The following is a 13,338-nucleotide window of genomic DNA, read 5'->3' as shown; positions in this document are numbered from 1 at the left end:
TGATGATACTTGGGATGCCATTGCGAACATAGATGTGAACAGGTTAGCTAAAACTTTACCGTCGCCAGCGACGGCCCCCACCGTTGCGGTCGGGGTACGTTTCAAAATCCCTCCAGGCCTGAAAGATTTTCTAGGGGAAACTGGTGTGTGTGTGTGTGTGTGTCTGTGTGTGTGTGTGTGTGTGTGTGTGTCTGTGTCTGTGTGTGGAAAACAATAAACCATGCGGCCCGCGATGGAATTGCAAAAAAAAATAAGTGTCCAAATGTTCATGTCATTCTGGCCAATACTCCACTTCTGTTACAGCATTTCAGTCTGGAATATGGAATATCTTTCAATAATCTATGATTCAGCTGCTAAATTGTCAAATACCGCCGTCTGCTCGCTACCCAGGCACTTATGTATGTACTTAACCTAACTAACTATCCGGTGTGCACAACATTGTCAGACTAAACTCCGGCTGACACCCCAAAAACCTACAATCCGCTACAGAAAAATGTATATTGATTGTTTATTAACTGGCCCCTGGCCTTCTATCATTTCACGAAAGTGGCCCCCGGGCAAAGCAAGTTGAGTATCCCTGATCTAGAAGATGTTGCTAGATCATATTCAGTAGAAAGTCTGTTAAGGAAATGGATGGTTTGTGTGTCTTCATTTATTAAAGTCATATTAATTTTGTTTGACTCCCATGGGAGAGTTGAGAGTCAGACTGGACTGCAGACGTCTTGTGCCAGACAGACAGCTAATCTCTGATTGGTGCGTGATAGGCTGTGCTGCGTTCAAATTGGATCTGCACAGTGTGTACTATAGCCTAGAGAGGGATTGGAGTCTTTATATAGAAAATGTCCAAGCTACCTTGTGCTTTGTACACTGGTCCCTTCTTCTGTTAGCTCCGCCTACCTTCTCTGCGGTGTCAGCACAGACACCCAGTTCATAAATGCTGCTACAGTATACTGAAAATGCAAACACTTCCATCAATGGGCCATAGGCTCAATCACCATTGTGTTGAAACATGAAAATCTGAAAACAACATGAAAATCTTTGAGATTATAACATGAGGCATGGTTGTCCTTTAAACATTTTAACTCAAGAACTGTTCTGCTTTCAACTATGTATCGTATCGTCGATGAATTGTCTTGCAATGTATCGAGTATCGCAGAATCGCTGTATCGTGATACCATCGTTATCGTTGGCAACACATGGCGATAGTATCGTATGGTGAGTTACTCTGTGATTCCCGGCCCTAATGCCACAGGCCCTCTGAAGTCCCCCTCTCTTCTTCCTCTTCCTCTCCTTTTGTCCTCTTCCACCTCCTCTACCTCCTCCGTTCGCTCCATTGTTTCGCTGTCGAAGGTCACCATCTTCTCATTGTTTCAGCCGATGTCAGCTCACCCTAATACTGACCTTACACTATTATGTGTGTGATGGAAAGATTGTCTATAATCAAGTGTATTTCTGATCGACAATGAGCATAGATTTACAGTACCATGACCTTTCATTGAAGCACAGAGAGTGCAGACCTTTAACTTAATGCTGCATTGTCCCTAAAATAGCTCGATATTGAAGCCAATGAATGGTAGTGTCGGCCGGTGTTTCCCACTGATTTTTCTTCTTGGCAGAGTAGAAAGGCTTCTGAAGCGTCATCGAACTCTCCGCTGAACCAAAAGTGAGATTCTTGTTCGGCCACTGCTCAAGTCCAACAGTAGATGTACAGAAGCGACAAACCAAGCTTAGATTCCACATGTAGTTTTTCGTGTAATTGTAGTCCAAACAAAGGAGAGGAGATTCCATCGTTTCTTCACAACAATGAAAAGTTTGGTGCAAAAATGACAATCATGAAATGGAATTGTCGTCTATCTGTGACGTCACAACATCACACAAAATATTTTTTTATGTATTTTTATTTTTTGATGATACAGTGTGTTCCTTTTAAATGTGTGTAAATTGGCCAGTAATATTGGCATCTCTGCTCCAGCACCAACTTTAGATTCCAGACATTTTTCAGCTCCTGATTCCGCTCCTAAACAAATAGCGGCAGACAGGGAGTATTTTGAATGAAAGGAAGGAATGCTCAAGGATCCCCTACAGGGGAAAGATGGAAATGTCACAGTCGCTATAAAAAGAATGTGGTGTTATATTTTTTCTCGCCTACTGAACTGTTTTTATTGCCCGATGTGATGTGAATTCTTAACAATGTTATATCAGGGTTGTTTTATCACTGCTCCTCCTTTGTTCACAGTTCCCCTTCCTAGTATTTCCTCTAGGGATGCACGATATTGGATTTTGTTCGCTGATATGCTGATATCTTTCCAACTCTTATTGATAGCCATCTACGGTATGCGCACATTTTCACCCCAGCTATAGTCAGAGAACATCAAGTCTCTCCTGTAGGGGAATTAACACATTATTATGCCTACTCTTATCATGATGGCCCACTGGCTGATGCCGACACAAATACTGTGCTTTTCAAAATGTACACATTCACTGGACAAAATAAGAAACCTGTCAACTTAAGTTATGTAATTAAAACATGCCATATTTGTATTTATGTAAGCATGTGGGCATAATCAAAGCGTTATGTTACTGGCCTGTCATATCGGCAGAAATGTTCGTTCCGGGCCGTTGAGAGGCACGGACAAAAATCGGATTTCAAGGATTTCCTTTTTATTGTTGACGTATGAATGAAAGGGCAAGCACTTTTCTTCATGCTGAAAATTCAAGTCAACAGAGAAGGAGAAAAGTCCAGTGGGCATTTAACACAGAGTTCTGGATGAGAGCCTTGCTGACTGAAAGCAGTCTGTAACACAGAGCCATGCTGACTGAAAGCAGTCTGTAACACAGAGCCTTGCTGACTGAAAGCAGTCTGTAGCTGTTTAACACAGAGCCTTGCTGACTGAAAGCAGTCTGTAGCTGTTTAACACAGAGCCTTGCTGACTGAAAGCAGTCTGTAGCTGTTTATCACAGAGCCTTGCTGACTGAAAGCAGTCTGTAACTGTTTAACACAGAGCCTTGCTGGCTGAAAGCAGTCTGTAACACAGAGCCTTGCTGACTGAAAGCAGTCTGTAACACAGAGCCTTGCTGACTGAAAGCAGTCTGTAACACAGAGCCTTGCAGTCTGTAACACAGAGCCTTGCTGACTGAAAGCAGTCTGTAACACAGAGCCTTGCTGACTGAAAGCAGTCTGTAACATAGAGCCTTGCTGACTGAAAGCAGTCTGTAACACAGAGCCTTGCTGACTGAAAGCAGTCTGTAACACAGAGCCTTGCTGACTGAAAGCAGTCTGTAACATAGAGCCTTGCTGACTGAAAGCAGTCTGTAACACATAGCCTTGCTGACTGAAAGCAGTCTGTAACGCAGAGCCTTGCTGACTGAAAGCAGTCTGTAGCTGTTTAACACAGAGCCTTGCTGACTGAAAGCAGTCTGTAACACAGAGCCGTGCTGACTGAAAGCAGTCTGTAACTGTTTGAGTTATAAAAGAGTTGAGTTTTTCCACTGTGGTGCTAATGGACAGGGACTCACTGGGGGTGGTTTTTACGTGTGTGTGTGTGTGTGTGTGTGTGTGTGTGTGTGTGTGTGTGTGTGTGTGGTTTTTACTGGACTGCCTACCTGGACCTTTACAGTCAACGCAGGGCTAATTGCTCAAAATACAGTTCACATGAGGGCAATGTTTAAAGATGCTATGTGTGTATAATCTTCTCATTAATATATCACTAATTATATCACATTACTAACAAATGTAATGCTACACTATAGTGCTACTGCTAACAGAGTTCTGCTACACTATAGTGCTAACAGAGTTCTATCTTTCTCTTTTCTGTGTTTTCAGGAAAGAAGAAGTCCAAGTTCCAGACGTTTAAAAAGTTCTTTGCCAGGAAGAAGAGAAAGGAGCCGTCGACCACCGGGGGAGAGGCGGGGCTTAAAGGCAGCCAATCAAGCGACAATGTCAACAAAATGCCAGAGAACACACTCACGCGATCAGAGAAGGGATCAGGGTATATACACACAAACACACACACACACACACACACACACACACACACACACACACACACACACACACACACACACACACACACACACACATTCAATCACTAGTCTAAGTCAATGGGACTGAAACCCATTTCCAAGAAGTCTCTCTACAACTTTATTACATTTATTCATCTAATTTATTGGACTATTTATTCTAACAACCTCAAAATAAAGATCCTTACACACCGGAGGCTTTACAAATGAGCCCGCTAGAGCCTCTGAAAGACAGTAATATCAGCTGTGGATTGATTGATTGATTGATTGATTGATTGATTGATTGATTGATTGATTGATTATCATTATTATTATCATTATTATTTTCCAAATCCATGGCGGACCAAAGAAAACAGGGGGCGGGCCACGGGCTCCATATTGGTCAGCCATGGTTTAGACTAATTAACCCCAAAATCTCATTTCAGTTTGATGTGAATTTAATTGTGCGAATAATTCCCCTGTGAATTATTTTTATGTACTTCTGAGTTTTGCCTCATTGGTAATGTGTATGCTTGGGCTTTTTCAAATCTGTTTCCATTGATGACAATGTCTTTAAATCTTTTCTTTTTCAAAAGAATTTGATTCTCACCCCAAACTGATTTCACAGTCCGTGTGTGCCTTTATGCCAGTCTCAATCAGTGTTTCACTCAGAATGGTTTTCAGGCCAGGATGTGCACACATCTGAAACAGAATAGTTTTCATTTCAGGATGTGAAACAGCATTTATTTAAACCATCATGCGTGCCACACAAAACCTTTCTATTGAAACAGACCGATAAGGTTGTTTTAGGTGGGTTGGCAGCTCCAGGCTACAGATAGGGCTTTCACACCGGCAGGGCTCCGTGTCGGTTCCGGTTCCCGAACTCAAATTTGAACCGGCTGGCGTGTTCAGACCGAAAACATGATTGGTTCAGAACCTGAAAAGTTGGTTCTCAGCGGAACCAAAAAATAGTTGTTTTTTCCTTGGGAACTGTGACATCATCAGGCTTCATCTTCTAGTCTTTGAAGACAGCAGGAAGGAGAAGAAGGCAGCGACAACACGGAGAAAAAGAATATGCAGTGGTCTGCTGAGGAAACCAAATGTTTAGTGGCGATTTGGGCATCTACCAAATTTCAAGGAAAGCTAGAAAGCAGTACAAGAAAGAGCAAGTTGTATGCCGAACTTGCAGAAGAGATGGTCAAGGCTGGGTTCACAAAAACTGAAGAAGGACTCGCGAATAATGTCCTCCCACTTTGGTTCCGCTTAAACTGGTGTGAACGCGGGCTGGTTCGCCAGAAAGGTTCTGAGACTTCAGAACGGAGCCAGAGCCAGAATCAGAACCGTGTCTGTCTGAAAGCGGTATCAGTGATAGGGGAAATGCTGATATCAATATTGCCTTGTGTTTATGGTGATATCTTTGCACCCTTCAGGCTCCCTTTGGAAAGATCACAGAGTAGATGATGCCAATTAATTTAAATTTATTTTTTGATCCATTTTCATGCAACCCAGCTTTAACTCCCTCTCCATTCGGTTAGAGAGTTCTTCTGTCCGCTTAGATACATCTCTTGTGAAAGGGACAAATATAATTTATAAAGGAAGTGAAGGCTTTCCCATCCATCTCCTGTTCCTCCAGGGTCACCTCAGTGAAGGCTCCTGGCTTCCTGTGTTGTGTTCTCAGGAGTGGAATGTCACTTCCTGCGGGACAGTCCGTGTTTCCTTTTGTTTGAGTAAGCTGTGCCCCTTCCTGCCCTGTCCGCACTTCGCTCTCCCTTAATGTCACAGGGCACATCTGCTCCCATTTTGCAGTGGGAGTGATAGTGAAGATTTGCTCTAATTCATCTGGGGATAGAAAATACCGCAAGGAAACGACAGATAATGGGAAAATAAAGAAAACTCTGTTTAGTTTAAAAACTTTAAATGAATGATAGACAGTATTCAGTGGAGAGAGAGAGAGAGATGACACAAGGCTTGTGAATCAGATTGAAAGTATTTATTTTATATTTAATTTTCTTTTATTAAAAAAAGCTTTGAGATAGGGCTGCAACTAACGACTATTTTCTTTGTCAATTAATCTGTCGATTATTTTCTTGATTCATTGATTAGTTGTTGGTCTATAAAATGTCAGAAAATGGTGAAAAATGTTGTTCAGTGTTTCCCAAAGGCCAAGATCACGGCCTCAAATGTCTTGTTTTGTCCACAACCCAATTTACTGTCAGAGTCGAGGACTAGCTGGAATCAGATTTTAGACCTTTTTCCTTCTTTTTTTGTTGTCGAACCGATTAATCGATTATCAAAATAGTTGGCAATTAATATAATCGTTGATGATTAAGCTTGCAGCTCTCCTTTGAAATGTAATTTTCTGTATTGTTTGTTCCTCTTCCTGTCTCCCAAAGGTCAAAGGTCAGCCTGGGCAGCAAGGCCTTGTCACATGACTCCGTCTTCGTCTCCGATTCGTCGGAGGCCAACGAGGCTTTGGGGGCGTCCCAGGACAACATTCATGGGAAAGTCAAATCGCTACAGGTACACGCACATGCATGCAAGCACGCCCGCACACACACACACACACACACACACACACACACACACACACACACACAAATACACGTAAAAACATACTTTTACGCATTAAATCTCTTTACTTCACATGCCTAATGTGTTTTAATGCCTATGGCACTGTGCTGCTATCAGCCGACATCACCAGTGCTTATCAGTAATGGAGTTGGCAGAGAGCCAGACAGGTATATTGGTGTAGATTTAGTTGTCTGATGATAAAGGCTCAGCCGCAGGGGTTCCCAAACATTTTCATCTTGGGACCCAAAAGATAAATGTTGTGTCTCCCTGGGGCCCAAACTGCGATCGCAAAGTAATGCACAATACAAGTACACATCACTGTACATTGTAATGCTTATAGCCTAATATGGCCATTCGCCAATTATTACTATTATTATTATTTTTTGTGCTGTTTATGTATCTTCCCCAGAGTGAAATATAATGTGAACGCTGCCGGCTTCAGAAAGATGATCCCTTGCCACTTTCTTGACAACTGCTTGCCTGCTGTCGACTGATGTCAGCATGTCTACGAGCTTAAATGCTGAATAAATATGACACACCATAGGCTATATTGTAGCAAATAATTCACTCAACAAAATCACCTGTTTAAATTCGAAAGAACTGGCTAACCGCTAATGAAGGCTGGTTGTACTGGTTGTTGTTTGGTCTCTGACATCACAACTATGCAACAATTTTTGTTACCCTGAATCAAGTGATGCATAGTTGTGCTGTTATCTGACAACAGAAACAAAAAGATATATCAACACATGATGTTGGCTCATATATTTAATTGAAACTCAAAATATGTGATGAGAAGCTGAGTTTGAGGTAAGGAAAAGTTGGGCTTCTTAGCAATAATAGCAATGGTGAGAAGTGCCTTCCTGCCCCCTCACTTCCAATCTCGCTATTTTAAAGTCAACATGGCCGACACTGAAACCTGCAATGGTTAATGTCTTTCTACAGTATCAAGCACTTGGTGTGTTCCTGTCTTGAGCACTGGCTGATGAAAAGCTGTATTGTCCATTGTTTGCTCTGCATCTTGCTGGGTGAATGAGTCCTTGCTGTTTGCTTTGCTCTACACACCTTGCTGGGTGAATGAGTCCTTGCTGTTTGCTCTGCACTTTGCTGAGTGAATGAGTCCTTGCTGTTTGCTCTGCATCTTGCTGGGTGAATGAGTCCTTGCTGTTTGCTCTACACACCTTGCTGGGTGAATGAGTCCTTGCTGTTTGCTCTGCATCTTGCTGGGTGAATGAGTCCTTGCTGTTTGCTCTACACACCTTGCTGTGTGAATGAGTCCTTGCTGTTTGCTCTGCATCTTGCTGGGTGAATGAGTCCTTGCTGTTTGCTCTACACACCTTGCTGTGTGAATGAGTCCTTGCTGTTTGCTCTGCACTTTGCTGGGTGAATGAGTCCTTGCTGTTTGCTCTGCACTTTGCTGAGTGAATGAGTCCTTGCTGTTTGCTCTGCATCTTGCTGGGTGAATGAGTCCTTGCTGTTTGCTCTACACACCTTGCTGGGTGAATGAGTCCTTGCTGTTTGCTCTGCATCTTGCTGGGTGAATGAGTCCTTGTTGTTTGCTCTACACACCTTGCTGTGTGAATGAGTCCTTGCTGTTTGCTCTACACATCTTGCTGGGTGAATGAGTCCTTGCTGTTTGCTCTGCACCTTGCTGGGCGAATGAGTCCTTGCTGTTTGCTCTGCATCTTGCTGGATGAATGAGTCCTTGCTGTTTGCTCTGTACTTTGCTGGGTGAATGAGTCCTTGCTGTTTGCTCTGCACATCTTGCTGTGTGAATGAGTCCTTGCTGTTTGCTCTACACACCTTGCTGTGTGAATGAGTCCTTGCTGTTTGCTCTACACACCTTGCTGGGTGAATGAGTCCTTGCTGTTTGCTCTGCACCTTGCTGGGTGAATGAGTCCTTGCTGTTTGCTCTACACACCTTGCTGGGTGAATGAGTCCTTGCTGTTTGCTCTGCATCTTGCCGGGTGAATGAGTTCTTGCTGTTTGCTCTACACATCTTGCTGTGTGAATGAGTCCTTGCTGTTTGCTCTACACACCTTGCTGGGTGAATGAGTCCTTGCTGTTTGCTCTGCACCTTGCTGGGTGAATGAGTCCTTGCTGTTTGCTCTGCATCTTGCTGGGTGAATGAGTCCTTGCTGTTTGCTCTGCACTTTGCTGGGTGAATGAGTCCTTGCTGTTTGCTCTGCACCTTGCTGGGTGAATGAGTCCTTGCTGTTTGCTCTGTACCTTGCTGGGTGAATGAGTTCTTGCTGTTTGCTCTGCATCTTGCTGGGTGAATGAGTCCTTGCTGTTTGCTCTCCACTTTGCTGGGTGAATGAGTCCTTGCTGTTTGCTCTGCACCTTGCTGGGTGAATGAGTCCTTGCTGTTTGCTCTCCACTTTGCTGGGTGAATGAGTCCTTGCTGTTTGCTCTCCACTTTGCTGGGTGAATGAGTCCTTGCTGTTTGCTCTCCACTTTGCTGGGTGAATGAGTCCTTGCTGTTTGCTCTGCACCTTGCTGGGTGAATGAGTCCTTGCTGTTTGCTCTGCACCTTGCTGGGTGAATGAGTCCTTGCTGTTTGCTCTGCACCTTGCTGGGTGAATGAGTCCTTGCTGTTTGCTCTGCATCTTGCTGGGTGAATGAGTCCTTGCTGTTTGCTCTACACACCTTGCTGGGTGAATGAGTCCTTGCTGTTTGCTCTGCATCTTGCTGGGTGAATGAGTCCTTGCTGTTTGCTCTGCATCTTGCTGGGTGAACGAGTCCTTGCTGTTTGCTCTGCACCTTGCTGGGTGAATGAGTCCTTGCTGTTTGCTCTGCATCTTGCTGGGTGAATGAGTCCTTGCTGTTTGCTCTGCATCTTGCTGGGTGAATGAGTCCTTGCTGTTTGCTCTGCACCTTGCTGGGTGAATGAGTCCTTGCTGTTTGCTCTGCATCTTGCTGGGTGAATGAGTCCTTGCTGTTTGCTCTGCACCTTGCTGGGTGAATGAGTCCTTGCTGTTTGCTCTGCATCTTGCTGTGTGAATGAGTCCTTGCTGTTTGCTCTACACACCTTGCTGGGTGAATGAGTCCTTGCTGTTTGCTCTGCATCTTGCTGGGTGAATGAGTCCTTGCTGTTTGCTCTACACATCTTGCTGGGTGAATGAGTCCTTGCTGTTTGCTCTACACACCTTGCTGGGTGAATGAGTCCTTGCTGTTTGCTCTACACACCTTGCTGGGTGAATGAGTCCTTGCTGTTTGCTCTGCACCTTGCTGGGTGAATGAGTCCTTGCTGTTTGCTCTGCACCTTGCTGGGTGAATGGGTCCTTGCTGTTTGCTCTACACCTTGCTGGGTGAATGAGTCCTTGCTGTTTGCTCTGCATCTTGCCGGGTGAATGAGTCCTTGCTGTTTGCTCTACACACCTTGCTGGGTGAATGAGTCCTTGCTGTTTGCTCTACACCTTGCTGGGTGAATGAGTCCTTGCTGTTTGCTCTACACCTTGCTGGGTGAATGAGTCCTTGCTGTTTGCTCTACACACCTTGCTGGGTGAATGAGTCCTTGCTGTTTGCTCTGCATCTTGCTGGGTGAATGAGTCCTTGCTGTTTGCTCTGCACCTTGCTCGGTGAATGAGTCCTTGCTGTTTGCTCTGCATCTTGCTGGGTGAATGAGTCCTTGCTGTTTGCTCTGCACCTTGCTGGGTGAATGAGTCCTTGCTGTTTGCTCTGCATCTTGCTGTGTGAATGAGTCCTTGCTGTTTGCTCTACACACCTTGCTGGGTGAATGAGTCCTTGCTGTTTGCTCTGCATCTTGCTGGGTGAATGAGTCCTTGCTGTTTGCTCTGCACCTTGCTGGGTGAATGAGTCCTTGCTGTTTGCTCTGCATCTTGCTGGGTGAATGAGTCCTTGCTGTTTGCTCTGCATCTTGCTGGGTGAATGAGTCCTTGCTGTTTGCTCTGCATCTTGCTGGGTGAATGAGTCCTTGCTGTTTGCTCTGCATCTTGCTGGGTGAATGAGTCCTTGCTGTTTGCTCTACACATCTTGCTGGGTGAATGAGTCCTTGCTGTTTTCTCTACACACCTTGCTGGGTGAATGAGTCCTTGCTGTTTGCTCTACACACCTTGCTGGGTGAATGAGTCCTTGCTGTTTGCTCTGCACCTTGCTGGGTGAATGAGTCCTTGCTGTTTGCTCTGCACCTTGCTGGGTGAATGAGTCCTTGCTGTTTGCTCTACACCTTGCTGGGTGAATGAGTCCTTGCTGTTTGCTCTGCATCTTGCTGGGTGAATGAGTCCTTGCTGTTTGCTCTACACACCTTGCTGGGTGAATGAGTCCTTGCTGTTTGCTCTACACCTTGCTGGGTGAATGAGTCCTTGCTGTTTGCTCTACACCTTGCTGGGTGAATGAGTCCTTGCTGTTTGCTCTACACACCTTGCTGGGTGAATGAGTCCTTGCTGTTTGCTCTACACATCTTGCTGGGTGAATGAGTCCTTGCTGTTTGCTCTACACATCTTGCTGTGTGAATGAGTCCTTGGGCGACTGTTACAGGGCAGCACATAACGGGCCGATAACGAGCCTGTTAGTTTGAGTTTCTGCGATACCGACACACACACACACACACACACACACACACACGAGTCGACACATGCATGCAGTCACACCAAGCCTAAAATCAACATTCTGTCTCACCAGTGCCAGCTGCCTGTCACCACAAGTGGTTTTCTCTTAATCATACTTTTGCCAGTGAGTACGTCTGTACCAAAGCACTTGGTACACACAGAAATGATGCTCAAACACACCTTTGTTATCTTTCTTGAAGCTGTAGTTTAGCAAACAGGTCTTGAGACTGGGCTCCATCTATCTCTGAGTGCCTGTACACACACCCAGCCCCGTATAGGTTTGACATGACACAGTTCTTATGCCAACAGTTTTTCAGTACTTCACATCCGGGGGATGACATCTGTAAATCTGAGTAAAATACAGACTTGGCTTATCCCGTGTGAATAGGGTCTAAGTTTCTAAGTTTGTATCCTTGTTGGGATGATTTGAGCCTGCTGACGTACTCTTGTGTTTCCTCCAGCTACAGCTGAAGCAGGCCATCCGGCTGGGCTCTCCCCCCTCCCTGATGTGTGTGAAGAGGACGGAAGACGCCGCAACCATGTCCGAGGACGACGGCCTGCCCTGCAGCCCGCCAGAATACTCTACGCTTCACACAGCACTGGTACGACACATGCGTGCAGCACGTGCAGCACACACACACACACACACACACACACACACACACACACACACACACACACACACACACACACACAAAATCAAGGCCTTGAAAGTGGCATTTCTTGCCCCGGAGGTGAGTTTCCCATTCATTTTCTCCTTGGACATTTAAAATAACCTTACTTAATGAGTTTTCCCCCCGATGTTATTTTTGATTTTTGAATGAATGGGAAGCTCACTTCCGGGGCAAAAGATGTCACGTGACTGTTCAGCTCTATTGTCAACTCGTACACAGTTTTCACACATTCAAGCCTCTCTCCGGTTTTGAATTGTTGTCTGTGTGCTTCTGTAAAGCCTGCTAGTTCTCATGATAGACATGTGTTGTAATTAACCTTGATCCCTGTCTCAAACTATGCTGTGTTGGACCTTTTGAATTTGGGGGAATTGGGCCTGGAAAGTCCTTGAGAAGTCCTTGAATTTGATGTTTATGAACCCTGTTCTTATCTTCTTTCTTCTCTCTTTTCCGTCTCTCAGAATCAGGCACAGCGAAGCTCTCTCAGTCTGGAGGGAACAGACAGTGATGAGGACCAGGTAAACACACACACACACACACACACACACTGACTTTCATACTGGGTGAGTGTGTACGTGTGTTTGGAGTGTGTATGTGTGTAATTGTGAAATGTCCCCTCATGTGACTGCTGCTATGTTACAAACATCTCATGATCAAATCTAATCACTGACACTCATCTCAGTCCTCTATAACATAACAGCCCTTTATTCTCCCTCATGGCTGCTTGACCCCTGCCTGTGTCTTATTACCTTTCTCTCAGTCTGCACCAATCTCTCTTTCTCCACCTCAGGTTATCTATCTGTCTTTCTTTCTCTTTCTCTTTCTCTTTCTTTATCATACACACGTATGTCATAATGTTCTCCTGATGTGTGCTTATGGTTTATGGTAAATGGACTGCATTTACATAGCGCTTTTATCCATAGCGCTTTACAATGCACCTACATCCACCCGTTCACGCAGACATTCATACACCGAAGGCGGCAGGCTACCACACAGGGTGCTGGCACAGCCATCGAGAGCAATTTGGCGTTCAGTGTCTTGCCCGAGGACACTTCAACATGCAGACTGGAGGGGCCGGGTATCAAACCACCGACCTCTTTTATCCAAAGCGATTATTGGACGCCCCGCTCTACCTCCTGAGCCAAAGCCGCATGTGCATACAAGTCTATATCTAGTCGACCATAATACCTCTTCAGGGTCTTGTTTTAGGCAGCCTATCTGGTATGCTTTCTTATTCAAGATGCATTTTGAATCAGCCTGCTAACAACGCTGTCTGTCACAACAAAAGCCCTGAAAGAAGTCCTCTTCCCATGGACAGAAAGGCCAGTTCCAAACCTCAACCCTCCCCTTTAACTTGACTGCAGACTCAAAGCGCACTCAGCAAAGTATGACAAACGAGCATTTAATGATAGTGCTGTTTTTGCAATTTCAGAAGGCTTTGGCCATTCCTTTCCCCAAATGAAAAGAACCATAAACGGCCGACTACAAAGACACGTCTACAAAAACCTGAATTATCCCTTTTGAAAGAC

General features: G+C 44.9%; 1 protein-coding gene across 2 annotated transcripts in view; it reads left to right on the top strand.

The window, feature by feature from the left end:
• The window catches only part of LOC310790334 (uncharacterized protein), a 52,262-nt gene that overhangs the window by 22,592 nt on the left and 16,332 nt on the right, over nucleotides 1–13,338 (top strand). The window contains exons 3-6 of one of the 2 annotated variants that reach the window (XM_083652008.1): nucleotides 3,824–3,989; nucleotides 6,393–6,519; nucleotides 11,606–11,740; nucleotides 12,271–12,327. In XM_083652008.1, coding sequence (XP_083508134.1) covers nucleotides 3,824–3,989; nucleotides 6,393–6,519; nucleotides 11,606–11,740; nucleotides 12,271–12,327 — 485 coding nt within the window. Of the gene's footprint in view, nucleotides 1–3,823; nucleotides 3,990–6,392; nucleotides 6,520–11,599; nucleotides 11,741–12,270; nucleotides 12,328–13,338 lie in introns of both variants that reach the window. The other variant, XM_083652007.1, reaches the window with a different exon arrangement.

Source organism: Poromitra crassiceps (genome assembly GCF_964638095.1).
Source record: "Poromitra crassiceps genome assembly, chromosome: 15".
Taxonomy (NCBI): Eukaryota; Metazoa; Chordata; class Actinopteri; order Beryciformes; family Melamphaidae; genus Poromitra; species Poromitra crassiceps.
Note: the sequence above shows the minus strand (reverse complement) of the source record. Positions and strands in the feature narration are given on the sequence as shown.